Here is a 16,272-nt window from a genome sequence, read left to right as displayed (position 1 = left end):
ATTAAAATCCAAGTAAACATGACTAGAAGCCTATAGAAACTCTTACTTGCACTTGATTCATCTTTGAGCAGCTGTAGCAGTCTACACAGACACACACACACACACACACACACACAAACACACTACCGTATACCTCGCTTGCGCATGCGCACCGAGGCATAATAATTATTACCACATACCCATGCAAGGCAAACATAAAACTGTGCAACCACAATGTCAGCTAGTGTATGTAAATAGTGAATACCTTCACAAGTTGGAGCAGTTCCACTCCATATTCCAGGACCATTAGTTGACCCAACACAACTTCTAGCAGTGTAACCAATTGACAGTCTAAAGCCAGCGTCACAGGAGTAGGTGGCAGTGGTTTGGTAGTCAAACGGAGCAGTGGTGTCAGTGGTGTAGGTGATGACTCCATTAGAAGGATCAGTCAATATTGAACAAGTGATGGCTGCATGAAAAGAAGAATCGATTGACAAATGTACAATAAGAGAGATTGTCATGCACGAGGAGACTGCAACAGCCTTTCCAACTGGGCTATGAAGACGATAGTAACATTCCAAAGGCACCTACAACAGATCTTACAAAATGTTGTATAGTACATGGAATGGGCCTTCAGTTCGCTACCTGAACAGCGTGGATTGGTTCCATCCCAGGCTCCAACAATACTGGCCTCACTCCCACCACACGATCTCATCATGTTACCCTCAAGAAAGAACCCAGTGTTGCATGTGTATACAGCAGCTGTTCCCAAGTCAAACGGAGCAGTGATGTCTGGACCACTGTAACTGATCATTCCATTATCGATTGAGTTTAGAGGTATGCAAGTGATGGCTGATGAAAAGAACAAACAAATTTAAATAACACCATAAATTATGAACATCTGGCAGATTTGAAACAAGTACAGAGTGGCTACAAGATTAGGACTAGCAGTCCGGTCCGCAAGCTAGTATATATACAGCATTAAAATTATTTGAATGGGTGTTTTATGGTTGTTCAAGCTACATTTAGCTATGCAACTAAGTTACTTACGATTGCAGACAGGAGCAGTTCCACTCCACACCCCACTGGTGCTGGAGTCATCTCCCCCACAAGTCCTGGTCGGGTCTCCTCCAGTGAGCCCAAACCCAGGGTTACAGGCGTAGGTTGCCACACTATTGTAGTCGTAAGGAGAGGTGGTGTCGGGAGTGAAAAATATTCTTCCATTTTGAGGGACAGAGAGACCAGAGCACGTTAACGCTGTAGCAATGTATACTGTAGGTAAAGGAAATCCCACCACTGTACAAATTATTATAAAATCGCCTTTCTACCCTATGGTAAAAATAAGGTGTATTTTAAGCCAAAGGGCATCCTGTCATGTAGTCAAACCAGAGGGAGGTATATACTAGCTAGATAGCAAGACAAAGAGAATCATATGTGATTTTACACCATGCAGTTATCAATAAACAGCTGAGCCTGTGTTAAACAGACTTTAATCCAGGTCTTTCAAATTAAGGACAGGTAGAGATACGTGCTTGACATGACCACACTAGTATACCCCCAACATGATTACATAGCTCATTTTACCACCACAAATTGAAGCAACTCCACTCCATTCTCCAGGCCCTGTACTAGAACCAACACAGGATCTAACTCTGTCTCCACCGGACAGTGCATATCCAGTGCGGCAATGGTAATTCGCATCAGTTTGGAAATCGTAGGGAGGACTTGTGTCCAAAGAGAAACTGATGAGCCCGTTAATGGGAATGGGTAACGTTGGGCAAGTAACAGCTGTAAAAAGTAATGTTTAGACAGCCAGTACGACATCGATCTGATAGGAGGATATATCAGTACATGTCTAACTCAACATCAGCTGCAAAAGGAAACTTCCTCATGACTGGGAATTAAATGCATGGTCTTTTGCGTGACAGTCAGAGATACTTACCAATTCTACTCGAGGACTGTACATATTATACACTTTGTCACTAGAGCTTAGCTATTTAAGCTTGGTGTGTATGAAAAGTCGTAATCACAGACTATTATATAGTATTGTTCCATAGTTAATTATAGCAATTTATTACTTACCTAGGCAGCTGGGATCCCTACCACTCCATACTCCTACTGTACTCAGTCCATTGCCACCGCATGATCGTGCATCATTGCCTTGCAAGTAGTACCCAGTATCACAAGAGTATTGAGCCACAGTGTTGTCGGGTCCATAGTCGATAATTCCATTGGGAACAAGGGGAAGATCGGTGCACTGGATTGCTACGAAGTGAACAGGAATGCATGTATTCGTTGATGAGACAATACTACTATAAGGCAGTCATGAACTTCACAAATTAAACCTGATCCATGGAATTGTGATGAAAAAAGTTACTTACTGCATTTGCTCAAAACTCTCTATTGACAATACTTAACCACGCAGTACATTTTTAGCAAAGTGACAAACTAGTCCGGAAAACTTGTAGTATAACTAGGATTGGCTGGCATGGGTAAGCAACTATAATAATACCTGCATAAATATTATAGTTATAGTTTTAAGTTATAGATAGTACATGGGCATGAGGTATCTATGTGTTATAGTGTCCCATATCACGAGGGCTTTGCCCGAGGGATGAGGGACACTACAACCATAGATACCGAATGCACATGTGCTAACTGATTTAGATCCCACTTTTCATTGGTTGCCTCAGGCAAGAAGTGTATCTATAAAAGCAGCAAGCCTTAGCAACAGTTTTATTTTTGAAAATGTCCTGTTCTGACAAGCTAGTCTAGATGATTTCTGCTAAAAAAAACCTTTGCATTGGCCTTGCTTCAACATTGGAATGGACAAACTAGTGACTCCACCTTGTGTAGGAAGCGCTCTACAACAAATGAGCCCAGCCTCCTCTTTCTCTGCACTCAAGCACCACCCCAGCTCAAGCTTCTCAGTAAACTGTTTTGATATGTACGGCTAGCTAGCAAGGAACAGCTTGCAGCAATGCTATAGTGCACTATCGTTCCCAAAAAGACACAGGAGTCTACTGCAATTTGAAACATGGCTGCAGGATAGAAACAGGATGACAAAGTTGACAAATGCTACAAGTTGAAGACATGCTTTCATCATGCTTGTGACAATGGACCCAGAACTGTTAAAATCATTGGCTCTTAGTGTTCCTCGTAGAGACAAGAAAAGATACTGGTGAACTCTACCATCAACCCAGCAAACGCTATAGAAACTGGTAGTGAAAAAACTGAACAGCCATAGCTAATTATCATGCAGCTACAGCTTTATTATCATTTCTGTACATTCAAAAATTATACTTGTACTTTAATTATACCCTCAAGCTTATAATTCCCTGGGAAACTATGAGATTATGGCTCATAATTCCCTGCTAAACACACACAAGTGGGATCTAAATACCGTATAGTGCGAAATTTTCAAGGCACTTATATTTCGTAGATTGGCCTAGCTCTAAAAGCATTTTCGTTGCACAATGTTCGCGGAATGACTGCTTACCGGAAGCCATGCCTTTAAATCTTTGCACGTTATAGCAGGTAATTCTAATTAAAAAACACTTTTCATTCGTGGACTTAATTTTCGTGTAGGATTGCTACCCACGAAATCCGCGAAGATTAAGCCCCTCGAAAATTTCGCACTAGCTATACGGTAGCTTACTTTCACAAGTTGGTGAAGTTCCACTCCACTCTCCCAGTCGATTAGATCCACCACAGTTTCTTTCTCGGTTTTCACTGGACAGCCCAAATTCAAGGTCACACACATAAGTGGCTGTGGTACCAAAATCAAATGGAGCAGTAGTGTCAGTTGAGTAGGTGATGACTCCATTAGTGGGAGCAGTTAAACTGGAACATTTAATTGCTATATGAAAAAAGCAGGAAATCTTACAACAGCATAGTGTAACAGAGACTTAGTATAATTATACACAAAATTTTATGAATGACATTGTAATTGGACCAAAAGGAAACTTAACCCATAATTTTATACCTATATCACATTCATATGTCTTGTCATTCAGAATCCAAACAACAAAATATACGAACATACCTGACAAGATGCGACAGTTATTCAACAAAATTACTACGTATTACAAGACTTCAAATTAGTATAGGAGCTATATAATTATTATACTAACCTTCACAAGTTGGATTGCTTCCAGTCCACGTTCCAGTTATGGTTAACCCATTCCCAGTGCATGTTCTAGTTTGACTTCCAACCAAGTAATAGCCATCCAGACACACGAATGAGGCCACTGTGCTATACACTACCTCACCAGAGGAGTCAGGAATAGCATACGACAGTTCACTGTTGCTCACGTCAGCCAGAGCAGGACAAATGATCACTGTAAAGTAGGAATTAGATAGTATGGAAACAGACACGCAAAACAAAATTTTAAAATTTCATTGATTCAAGAAACAAGATACAATTACCTATGCATGGAAACTAACTTTGATACTTCATAGAGCACTTACATAATAATTATACATAATAACTGCTGACTTCAAAATGCTTACACATACATTTCGTCTATATACTAGTTGAGATGAACCTAGCAAATAACACAACCCATTTCCATCCCAATAAAAAACTGATGCACGTATATATAGTACTACTATTAGTAGGCCAACATGGATTAGTGCACTATAATTCGAAGGATTTATGGTTTGTGTCTTCTCACTATCACAAGTCGCGCTGACTCCTGACCAGACTCCGCCCTCCAGAGTACCACTCAAACATGTCCTGACTCTATCTCCACCACTCAGACCAAACCCATTACTACACCGGTAGGTGGCAGCAGTCTCAAAGTCAAATGGGGCAGTGGTGTCAGGGGCATAAGCAATTTCACTATTGGGAGGAGCAGTCAAACTGGAGCAGGTTGAAGCTACAAAATAAAAATGTTAGCAATGACTATGATTGCGGTATAATAAATTGTGTAACTGCGAAAATATTGACCATTGCATCACATGCATGCAGTTTAGATTTCCTAGATTTCCATCAGGTTAGAGTTGAAGAAATTTTGAGTAACAGTGACATAATTATTAATCTTAATACAACAAGGAAAACCATACCTATGCACACAGGAGCAGATCCACTCCAAATTCCTGACACACTGGAACCCCCACACTCTCTACTAGAGTGTCCCTGAAGGTAAAACCCCTCATTGCACGAGTAGACTGCACTGGTACCAAAGGGGTGTGGGATCCCTCTTTGGTTGTACGATATAACACCATTAGCTATGAAGTTTAGCGTAGAACAGGTGATTGCTGTATAAAAACGAAATACATTTGAATTTCTGCTAGCGAAAAACAAATCTTAGCACCAAGCATGAGTAGGGAAATAAGAAATATAAGCAGTAACTGTTATAACTGTCTTACTACTTGAGGATTTGGATTGAGTTCATGGTTGCATGCCATCATAAAGTTTGTGGAGGTGATAAATTGAGTGTTTTTGTGCTCAGAGCAAATTTACTCAACAAGATTAAAATAATGACTCGTGTTCTTACCCACACAAGTGACATTGCTACCACTCCACAATCCAGCTGAGAGGCTGTCATCTCCCTCACAAGTCCTCACCATGTTACCTACTACAGCAAATCCAGGGTCACAACTATAAGAGGCAGACGTTCCGTATGAGAATGGAGCGGTGGTGTCAGTAGTATACATGATGAAACCATTTGCAGGAATGGACAGACCAGAGCACAGGAGATCTGCATGGAGAATGTATTACTGTACACTGAAGTACTAAATTTACAAACATCCATCCTAGATAGCCGAAAAGTACTATATATCTCAGTACTGAGAATTAAATTCATCATGCCGGTTCCCCACTAGCCTCGATTCAAGGCCGATTAAATACGGCCTGGTACCTATTGCATGGGTGATAGTGCGCATGCGCTTCAAATTACCCAAAATATGGGTAATCGTACTACGAACGTAAAACTTTAGTAAATTATACCGGAAATTAGTCCGTCTACTAAGAATATGTTCCGTAATACTTTATCTCCATGACTGAGTTCCGTGAAGCTGTGGCTTATGCCGTCTATTGCGTTGGTCTAGAAGGCTTGAACACTAGTTTTAAGATAGAAGAGGCTCTCATGCATCTACGTCTAGGATCGTCCTATATCAGGGTTGTCTTCGCATAGCAGCTTGAGGCACCATACACTTCCCATAGCCTGTACAGATCCAAGATAAGACATCCTGACCATACAACCGTCATAGAGGTATAGATGAGAGCCTCTTCTGGATTCAGACTAGTGTGAAAGCCTTCTGGAACAACGCAGTAGAGAGCTAAGCTGATGTACATAGTAAATGAGAGAAAGAAAAAAGGGGATTCCCCAGATTCTGGAGAATAAACTAACGCATGCGCATTATCACCATGCAATAGGTACCAGGCCGTATTTTGTTACTCATCAATAGCAGAGCAATTGCAATAAGAAGCCAGCAAAACCAAACCCTAATTAAACTCTTACCTGTGCAAGTTGGTTCAGGTCCAGTCCACTCTCCACCACCTGAAGTATGGGCGACACAAGTCCTTGATCGGTCTCCCACTAGACGGTAACCAATGTCACACATATATGTGGCCATGGTAAGATATCCTAAGCTACCGCTAGTGTAGCTGATACCACCGTTAGCAGGGGTTAGCAGGGAGGGACACATGATGGCTGCGAGGAAAATGATAATTCATATAAGTGCGTATAGGTAACAGCCAACAAATAATCCATATCCATCATGCATGTGCACTACCGTCTTGTACATGCCATGTATATCAGTTGTGTACAGTATCATTACATTGTTACAAGAACTCTTCATGGTGGTATGAAGAATGAACAGATGGTATAAAGTTGGTGGAGAAAATGTTACTGAATTCTTGCATATGTACCTGAGCATGCTGCCTGTGATCCACTCCAATTGCCCACCATGCCTATCCCATTTCCCTGACACACCCTCTCACTATTTCCTTCCAGGAAAAAACCTTCATTGCACGTGATGGTAGCAGTAGAACCATACTCAAATGAGATGGCAAGACCGGTACTGTATGTGATAGCTCCATTGGCAACATTAAGAAGTTGAGTGCAAAACACAGCTGGAGGGAATTTAATTGCAAGATAACGCTCATTATTATAGAGTTAAACAACATGTATTCTTAGTATGACCACTTGAGGTCTGCATGTATCATAGCATATGGGTGGGATTTTTTTAACTACCATAAACTACAGCCCTAGATAAACTACTATCTAGCTTGCCCTAATGAGGGCGCACTACTTACTAGCAAAACTACTTGCAAAAGAGACACTGGCAGAGATACTGCATGGTTGGCAAGGAAAGAACAGATGGGGGGCTCGCTAAACACCAGGAAAAAGGACAGGGCTCACTGCTTGGACATGCATGGAGAAGTCAGTACGTAGAGCTATAAACCTGCGTACAAGCTTGTCATTAATTTCTCGAGACTGGTATAGCTATATATAGTTGTATCCAAGGTGAGGTACAGCTTAGGTAGCAAATCCAATGTGTAACACTTATTGTCCAGGATCACTATACTAGGGACAATAACTATAATGTAGAAGGGAGTGGTATACTGTCTTTTTTGTTTTCTAGGCAATTATAAAGGGTATAACCAGAATAATAATGAATTATTGTATGAATACTATACGGTGATACTCCAGTATCAAAAAACATTACCAGAACATTCAGGTTCTATCCCACTCCACTGTTCACTGACAGTTGCTGAGTTGACACAAATCCTTGTTGTGTCTCCAACTGTCAGCCCAAATCCTTCGTTACAGCGATAGCTTGCCATGGTCTCGAACTCATATGGGGGTGTGGTGTCAGGAGAGTATGTGATGAGTCCATTGGTCGGGTTGGATAGGGGATCACATATCACAGCTGTATGTGTATAACCACAATGATCTTGTTATAATTAGTTTACTAATGCGTTGCATGTATAGAAGCATGAATGAAAGGCAAAATGTATCAACATCAATGGACATCCTTACAATAAATCATGGTAGAAACCAATCGCATTTCAACAGCGGTTACCTTTATACTAAACAATAATGACCAAAAAACTCTGAGCTATGTATATAAGGACATAAATAATACGTAAAGGACTGCATGAACACTCCAGTGAGCCCAAACCCAGCATTACAGGTGTAAGTGGCCACAGTGTTGTAGTCAGTATAAGGAAAGATGTCAGGAGTGAACAAAATTCTGCCATTTTCCGGAGTAGAGAGACGAGAACATGTCAGTGCTATTGTAATGTATGTACAATATTATTGTATGAACACTATGCGTATGTATTTGCACGAACAGTGTATAGGCTGGTAAAGACACTATATACAGGTTTATGTGGGAAAAGAGCACTCGTAGCTCGAATGACCTGAACTGTAAGGATCTAGAACATTCTAGATTGTGTGTAGGCGTATATAGGTATATATTTATGATTTGTGCCATGTACTGTTAGTATCTCCATTTTATTCCTTTTTGTTAAAGCTGAGCTGTTGTTCTAAATTCTGTTGCTAATCGCTATTACCTTGAATATAAACTGACTGGCTGCGCCAACAGTTTATACTCTGGAAACTCACACAACATAATTATGTACAACTAACATGCGCAATCATACAAACCATGTAGTGTCGTGCACTCAGCACCTCCGACACATGGATCAAAAAACATAACATAGTCTTCTCACCATCACAAGTCAGGGCCATTCCAGACCAGACTCCACCCCCCAGAGGAGCACTAGAGCACGTCCTGACTCTATCTCTACCACTAAGGCCAAACCCATTGTTGCAGCGATAGGTGGCAGTAGTCTCAGGGTCAAATGGGGCAGTGGTGTCGGGGGCATAAACGATGTCACCATTGAGAAGAGAAGTCAAACTGGAGCAGGTTGAAGCTAGAAAACAATCATGTTAGAAGGGAATTATCAGTGTGGTAAAATGAATCGTGTAACAGCATATTTTGCATGCAAAATAATCACAATTGCATCGCATGGAGATATTTCCCACAGGTTAGAGTTTAAGACTCTTTGTAACAGTGACATATACTAATACAACAAGGAAAGCATACCTATGCACACAGGAGCAGATCCACTCCATATTCCTGACACACTGGAACCCCCACACTCTCTACTAGAGTCTCCTTGAAGGTAAAACCCCTCAGTGCACGAGTAGACTGCACTGGTACCAAAGGGGTATGGCGTCCCTCTTTGGTTGTACGATATAACACCATTAACTATAAAGCTTAGTGTAGAACAGGTGATTGCTGTAGAAAGTGAAAGTACATTTAAATGTCCACTGCATGCATTGGTAATACGTTTAACAAAAAAACTGAGCACTCAAATTGTTGCAGCAAAAATTGCTAACACCATTGCATTATAATAATACTCAACTCATGTTCTTATATACCCACACAGGTGTCTACGTGACTTTGGTAAATTAACAAGTATCTTGCACGTGACTAAATTTCTCAGTGCAACAGAATCAATACAAACGTTCCCTCCCCAAAATACGTCATGCTTGCGAGACTAATGAGACTCAGGACTGAAAAACCTTACCAGAACATTCAGGTTCTATCCCACTCCACTGTTCACTGACAGTTACTGAGTTGACACAAATCCTTGTTGTGTCTCCAACTGTCAGCCCAAATCCTTCGTTACAGTGGTAGCTTGCCATGGTCTCAAACTCATACGGGGGTGTGGTGTCAGGAGAGTATGTGATGAGTCCATTGGTCGGGTTGGACAGGGGATCACATATCACAGCTGTATGTATATAACCGCAAGGATCTTGTAGTTTACTAATACGTTGCATGTAGAAGCGTGAACGAAAAGGCCAAAATGTATCAAAATCAATGGACACCCTTACAATAAATTGTGGGTAGAGACCAATCGTATTTCAACAGCGGTTACCTTTACACTGAACAATAATAACAATAATGGACCAAAAACCTCTGAGCCATGTATATATAAGTAAAGGACTGCATGAACACTTCAAGGCTGCATTGGCTGGCCAAATGATTTGGGCTCTTTAATTTTAACTTAGAATTAGAATAGTCACTCTTCAAATTATTTTCTGAGTCTATATAAATGACTGTACAGTAATTTAATTAGTGTGAGAATACCTTCACAAAAAGGAGCAGCTCCACTCCATTCTCCAGGACCAGCAGTTGACCCAACACAATTTCTAATAGTGTTTCCAACAGCAGACAGTCTAAAACCATTGTCACAGCTATAGGTGGCAGTAGTTTGGTAGTTAAACGGAGCAGTAGTGTCAGTGGTGTAGGTGATGACTCCATTAGAGGGATCAGTCAATCTCGAACAAGTGATGGCTGCATGAAAATATCAATTGACACAGTGGAATTTATAGAGAATGGCAATATTATACTTCAACTGGACTGCAAAAAATGATAAGATTGTCTTCAGTTCGATACCTGAACAGCGCGGATCAGTTCCATCCCAGGCTCCAACAATACTGGCCTCACTCCCACCACACGATCTCATCATGTTACCCTCAAGAAAGAACCTAGTGTTGCATGTGTATACAGCAGCTGTTCCCAAGTCAAACGGAGCAGTAATGTCTGGACTGTAGCTGATCATTCCATTATCGATTGAGTTTAGAGCTATGCAAGTGATGGCTGATGAGAAAAGAACATCCAAATTAACACCAATATGAACACCTGATGTCAGGGTTGGAACAGTTAGAATAATCAGTGGCTAAAAATTTACTCTCTTGCACGGTTTGGTTTTGCTCGCTTTGTTCGACACAAATCTGCATGTCACTATTAACTTGTTGTGTGTGGAGGCTATCCAGTGAGCAGACTCATAATACACAAACTGACGATAGACAGACCAGACGACTACTATAATTCGTGGCCGCGCACGCACCTCGGGTTAGTTATTATTCTATGCTATTATCATTAATGTGCCTCTGTGCAAGTTATACTCAGACTGTTTAAGCAACTAAACTCACAATTGCAGACAGGGGCAATTCCACTCCACATCCCACTGATGCTGGAGTCATCTCCCCCACAAGTCCTGGTCGGGTCTCCTCCAGTGAGCCCAAACCCAGGGTTACAAGTGTAAGTGGCCACAGTGTTGTAGTTGGTATAAGGAAAGATATCAGGAGTGAACAAAATTCTGCCATTTTCCAGAGTAGAGAGACGAGAACATGTCAGTGCTGTTGTAATGTATGTAATTGTATGAACACTACGTGTATGTATTTGCACAAACAGTGTATACGCTGCATGGTTAAAGACACTACAGGTTTATACTCAGGGAACTCATACAATATGTACAACTAACATGCGCAATCACACAAACTTCCAGCTTGTTGTAGTGTCGTGCACTCAGCACCTCTGACATGGATCAAAAACTATTAAAAATGTAACATAGTCTTCTCACCATCACAAGTCAGGGCTATTCCAGACCAGACTCCAACCCCCAGAGGAGCACTAGAGCACGTCCTGACTCTATCTCCACCACTAAGGCCAAACCCATTATTGCACCGGTAGGTGGCAGTAGTTTCAGGGTCAAATGGGGCAGTGGTGTCAGGGGCATAAGCGATGTCACCATTGAGAAGAGAAGCCAAACTGGAGCAGGTTGAAGCTGCAGGACATACATAATTATTGAACATTAGTGCAGCACAATTAATTTTGTAACTGCTTATCGTGGCAATGAGATATTAAATGTACTTTAGTCAATTATAATCATGATAATTTATGACTATTTGTCAAATTCCCTGGTTACTATGTATACCTATGCACATAGGATCAGATCCACTCCAAACTCCCGACCTCCCACACTCTCTATTAGAATCTCCCTTAAGAGTGAATCCCACATTACAGAAGTAGGTCGCACTGGTGCCAAACGGAAATGGGGCCCCTCTCTGGTTGTATGATATTCTGCCATCTGCTATCAAGCTTAGGGCAGAACAGGTGATTGCTGCATAAGATATTTTGAGCATGTACATGATGAAGTTACTTAACCACTGTTTATGTTTGTATACTTTTGTGACCTTGCAACCACCATTTTTATTTTACTCAACTTAGTGACTTATTTGCAATTGGCCGTTGAGGTCAGCTTGTCAATGCAAATGACAACAAAAAATAACCCGCTATACGGTGCTGGAGTGGATTACTGGAATGACCTTTCACCATCAAAAATTGCTCTTTGATATTTCGTATTACTAGATTCTGAATGCGAAACAATCAATATTCAAACCGTTTCATGCTCGCAAAACATGTTAGTAATACGGTACTGAATTTCCATTCAATCATAGAGCAATGCAATTTTAACCACATTTGAGTCATTCCAGTAGTCCATTTCAGTAATTCAGTCTTCTGTGAATAGAGACACCCATAAAATTGAGTGCTTCTGTGCTCAAACTTGTTGTTGCATAACTAAATTTAATAGTACTTGACTACCATTCTTACCCACACAGGTGACGGCAATGCCACTCCATATTCCAGCTGAGAGGCTGTCATCTCCCTCACAAGTCCTCACCATGTTACCTACTAGAGCAAACCCAGGGTCACAGCTGTACGAGGCAGATGTTCCATATGAGAATGGAGCTATGGTTTCAGTAGTATACGTGATGAGACCATTGGCAGGAACAGACAGACCGGAACACTGGAGAGCTGCATTGAGGAAAGATTATCCACTGCACCCTTCTACCAAATTGTCAGCATTTCATTAATTTTAGCACTGAGTAATCCATCCAACTGCACACTTCCAATAACAATGCAGACTAATACCTAGTGGAGCATTGGTCATGTGTGCATGTCTATTTCAGTGTACATGCTCAACGGTTGCAATGCGACGACAACTAACAGGTTCTATAGGCTTCTTCTAGCTTCATATTCTCGTGGATTTGATATAAAGCTTCTTTCTCGAGTTATGGCTAGTGTTATATGGCTCTTCACAATGCGCACAAGGTTACTACTCAACCTCCCATTTTTGTTAGCTTTCCAGAAGAACAGCCATTGTTACCTTCAACATTTTTGCAGATCCATCCCCTTTTTAGTTTACGCATGCGCACTCAACTCTACGTGGATCTTTTTCGCTTTTGGCAAAATCAATTTCTTCTTTCATGAAATCCAAACCTATACTGCACAGTTTGTGTCTGTATTTTTCCAACTTTTCTTACTTACAGGCTATGCCTCTGAAGATTGCATCGTTGATTGTCAACAATTGCATCTCTTAATTATTATTTTGTAACACAACATTACAAAAAACAACTAATATTATTACCTTTTCTATAATACTCTGAAATATACATAAGTTAAATGAACAGCGAAGGTTGTACGTTTTAACATAACTCACGAAGACAATTGGTGGGAGATCCATCCCATAAACCATTGGACTGACACTCCCTGGTCCGTGGTCCACTTACGTACCATCCTTCATTGCACATGTATGTGACCACTGTCCCAGCGTTATAGGTTGGGAAGGTGTCGGGAATAAAAGAGAGACGTCCATTTGTGGGTGGGTCCAGACTTTCACATTGATTCAGAATCACTGCTGCACGTGTGGTGAATATAATGATCATAAGAAGCTGGTGTATATACGGTATAGTCAAACTACAATCAAACCGACCATAAGGCTATAATTGCTCACTAGTTTTCTAGTAATGTTATTTTTACTGAGCATTGCTTTCATGTTTAGCAGCTAGATCTATAGATCTAGTTTTAATTATTGCTTTAGCTTACAATTGCATTCTGGAGCAGTCCCACTCCACCTAGTCCCCTCACACCTCCTCTCCACATCACCATCTGGGGTAAACCCAATATTGCAGATGTAAGTAGCCAAGTCTCTCTGCTGTATAACACGGCCATTGGCAGGATCGGAAAGTATTGGGCACTGACCTAAATTGATCAAGATTTCAATATAAAATAGTTAATTAGAGCTCAATCAAACATGCAGCTATTAAATGTCTAGTTTCGAAATTGGACGTTCAGCCTATACAATCTATATAGACTAGAGCTAGCTAGTCTCCACATCTAGATTGAATAATTTATCATAATATAGAGTCTATTCAATCTAGAGATCTATGAAAGTAGTGAGTCAGTCTAGATTATTAAAATAGAGCTTACCATTGACGTGATTGGTGTTCACTGTGCAAGTCCATAACACTATTAGGAGCAGTTTAAATGTTGGTGATTTCATGGCTATAGTGCTAAGCAACTTGACGGCTAGACTAGCTAGATCTAGGTGTCTCTTTTCACAATCAATCTAATTGTGGGTGTGTGTGGTGGAAGCCAATTGTAATTCTCAATGTTTCTAGTTTAGTCACTAGATCTAAAATGCCTGTTGGATGGATGGGTGTTTCTATTAATATTCACTGCATGCATATTCACTGCATGCATGGGAATCTAGATCTACTGGAATGACCTTTTCACCATGTGGAATTGCTCTAGATGAATAGTGAAAAGTCAGTAGATCTATCTCTCCTCTAGAATGTTTTGCTAGCATCAGCTTAAGTGAATTTTGTGAGTGTTGATCGTTTCGCAAAATAGAATCGCAAAAAAAACCTATCTACACCCTCATGTTACCATGCACTGATATGAATGGTGCAAGGTGGGATTTTTCATATAGATCTAGACATTTTATTCATTTGAAATTCTATTTGTCACGTAGCATTGTGAATATCTATTGCACATTGTGAATTCACTTCCCAACCTGGGGATTGTAGATCTAGATTGTTATTCCTACAAACATGATCAGACATCAACCACACCCACTGAGCTAAATATCTAGCCATACTGACGTATAGAGGCTAGACCTATTGAAAAGACAGAAAACTTGTGCAGCTATAGCAGAAAAAATTAGCTAGATGCTGATGATCTAGTTAGTTGATGTGCAGGCTGCCAAGTAGTTCTAGCCATGAAATCAACAATATGCAAGCTGCTCCTAATGCTGTTATGGACAAGTTGCACAGTGACAACCAATTTTGTCAATGGTAAGATCTGGTCTCTATTAACTGCTCAAAATCTGAGACCTCACCTTTGGCTGGGAAGACAAACAAATGCTGCACTGCTAGAACAAGAGCAGCCCCACCCCCCTTTGTTGAGAGATGCAAAATTATAATGACAAATTTCTTGACACTCCCTCCAGGTCAGTGCCCAACTCTTTCTAGACCTTCTGATGGAAGTATCTTCTACCCTGGGGGCACCAACCAGCTGGGAGCTGTGGCCACCTACATCTGCACAGCTGGGAATGGTATAGATGGTGGAGATCAAATAAGAGTGTGTGATGGGACCACATGGAGTGGTACTGCTCCAGAATGCAATGGTAATCAAACGATGGTATAGGTCTAGATCTTAGACATTCAAGGGGCCTGTAGTGGCTTTTATATTATTAACTGTACACTTGTATCTTTCTCTTCTAGTTATCATCTGCCAGGCCCTAGTGCCCACGGACAACACACTCTTTGTCTACGTCCCTGATTTTACCCCTCCTCATGACTTTGGCACTGCAGTGATCCATATCTGTATGCGTGGCTACTACTTAGTGGGTCAATTCATTCGTCACTGCGGAGGACATGGGTCGTCTGTGAATGGAAACTGGGATGGTAGTTTATCAACTTGTCTGAGTAAGTTACGTACATTTTAGGTACAAAGCTAGTATTGTGCCGGTAATACAGAGTTTTCTTTTCACTTGCATTTAAAGATCTCTCTTGTCATGTGGCTCGATTTCTTCTGTAGGAGTAACCTGTGATGATCTTCCTGTCCTGTTAAACGGATTGATTGACTATTCTGACTCCAACACCCCTCATGACTTCAATTCCACGGCAACGTACATATGTAACTTTGGTACTCACCGATTATTAGGTGGCACCACCGTCAGATTATGTGAGAAGTCAAATATCGGGCCAGGGTTCTGGAGTGGTTCTGCTCCAACTTGTGAAGGTACAATAATATTCATTAGGACTAAAATTGACTTGAGATTTACAATACGTACATTGGCTGCCTCAAAAGCTTTTTTCTATTCAATTTCTATGCACTCCTGACTTACATGATTGTAGTTGGCTAGTGTAAACTATATAGTCACTGCATAATCGAATTGACTTCACTCCCCATACAGCTCTCACATGTGACTTGTTGGTCAACCCGTCAGACGGGTTATGGGGTTACAGCTCCACTTCTTCCTTCACCGTGGGCACAGTAGCAACACTAGTTTGTAATACTGGCTATATAATTGATGGACCGTCAAATTCAGCCAGATGTACTGCCACAGAAAATGGCCAGGATGCATCCTGGGATACTAATGTGATGGGGACTATATGCAGAGGTATTTATAATTAT

At 41.0% G+C, this 16,272-nt stretch overlaps 2 protein-coding genes across 5 annotated transcripts in view; one reads left to right on the top strand and one right to left on the bottom strand.

The window, feature by feature from the left end:
- LOC135336171 (uncharacterized) overlaps window positions 1-14,220 on the bottom strand; it is a 45,546-nt gene extending 31,326 nt beyond the window's left edge. Inside the window, exons 1-22 of one of the 3 annotated variants that reach the window (XM_064531893.1) lie at window positions 14,062-14,220; window positions 13,678-13,833; window positions 13,292-13,489; window positions 12,403-12,606; window positions 11,726-11,911; window positions 11,372-11,575; window positions 10,941-11,147; window positions 10,402-10,605; window positions 10,093-10,299; window positions 7,657-7,860; window positions 6,857-7,060; window positions 6,447-6,638; window positions 5,481-5,684; window positions 5,047-5,241; window positions 4,656-4,859; window positions 4,113-4,319; window positions 3,638-3,838; window positions 2,062-2,244; window positions 1,564-1,767; window positions 1,030-1,236; window positions 625-831; window positions 245-448 (exon numbers count right to left, since the gene is read on the bottom strand). In XM_064531893.1, coding sequence (XP_064387963.1) covers window positions 245-448; window positions 625-831; window positions 1,030-1,236; window positions 1,564-1,767; window positions 2,062-2,244; window positions 3,638-3,838; window positions 4,113-4,319; window positions 4,656-4,859; window positions 5,047-5,241; window positions 5,481-5,684; window positions 6,447-6,638; window positions 6,857-7,060; window positions 7,657-7,860; window positions 10,093-10,299; window positions 10,402-10,605; window positions 10,941-11,147; window positions 11,372-11,575; window positions 11,726-11,911; window positions 12,403-12,606; window positions 13,292-13,489; window positions 13,678-13,833; window positions 14,062-14,134 — 4,255 coding nt within the window. In that variant the 5' untranslated portion in view covers window positions 14,135-14,220. The remainder of the gene's footprint in view (window positions 1-244; window positions 449-624; window positions 832-1,029; window positions 1,237-1,563; window positions 1,768-2,061; window positions 2,245-3,637; window positions 3,839-4,112; window positions 4,320-4,655; window positions 4,860-5,046; window positions 5,242-5,480; window positions 5,685-6,446; window positions 6,639-6,856; window positions 7,061-7,656; window positions 7,861-10,092; window positions 10,300-10,401; window positions 10,606-10,940; window positions 11,148-11,371; window positions 11,576-11,725; window positions 11,912-12,402; window positions 12,607-13,291; window positions 13,490-13,677; window positions 13,834-14,061) is intronic. The other 2 variants (XM_064531894.1, XM_064531895.1) reach the window with 2 other exon arrangements.
- Window positions 14,221-14,728: 508 nt separating this feature from the next.
- LOC135336169 (uncharacterized) overlaps window positions 14,729-16,272 on the top strand; it is a 41,906-nt gene continuing 40,362 nt past the window's right edge. For both annotated transcript variants that reach the window (XM_064531892.1, XM_064531891.1), the window contains exons 1-5: window positions 14,729-14,927; window positions 15,083-15,259; window positions 15,357-15,560; window positions 15,673-15,876; window positions 16,052-16,258. In XM_064531892.1, the coding sequence (XP_064387962.1) occupies window positions 14,852-14,927; window positions 15,083-15,259; window positions 15,357-15,560; window positions 15,673-15,876; window positions 16,052-16,258 (868 nt within the window). In that variant the 5' untranslated portion in view covers window positions 14,729-14,851. The remainder of the gene's footprint in view (window positions 14,928-15,082; window positions 15,260-15,356; window positions 15,561-15,672; window positions 15,877-16,051; window positions 16,259-16,272) is intronic.

This window comes from Halichondria panicea, chromosome 5 (assembly GCF_963675165.1).
Source record: "Halichondria panicea chromosome 5, odHalPani1.1, whole genome shotgun sequence".
NCBI classification, from domain to species: Eukaryota; Metazoa; Porifera; class Demospongiae; order Suberitida; family Halichondriidae; genus Halichondria; species Halichondria panicea.
The sequence above is the reverse complement of the archived record's forward strand: the minus strand, read 5'-3'. Positions and strand labels throughout refer to the sequence as shown.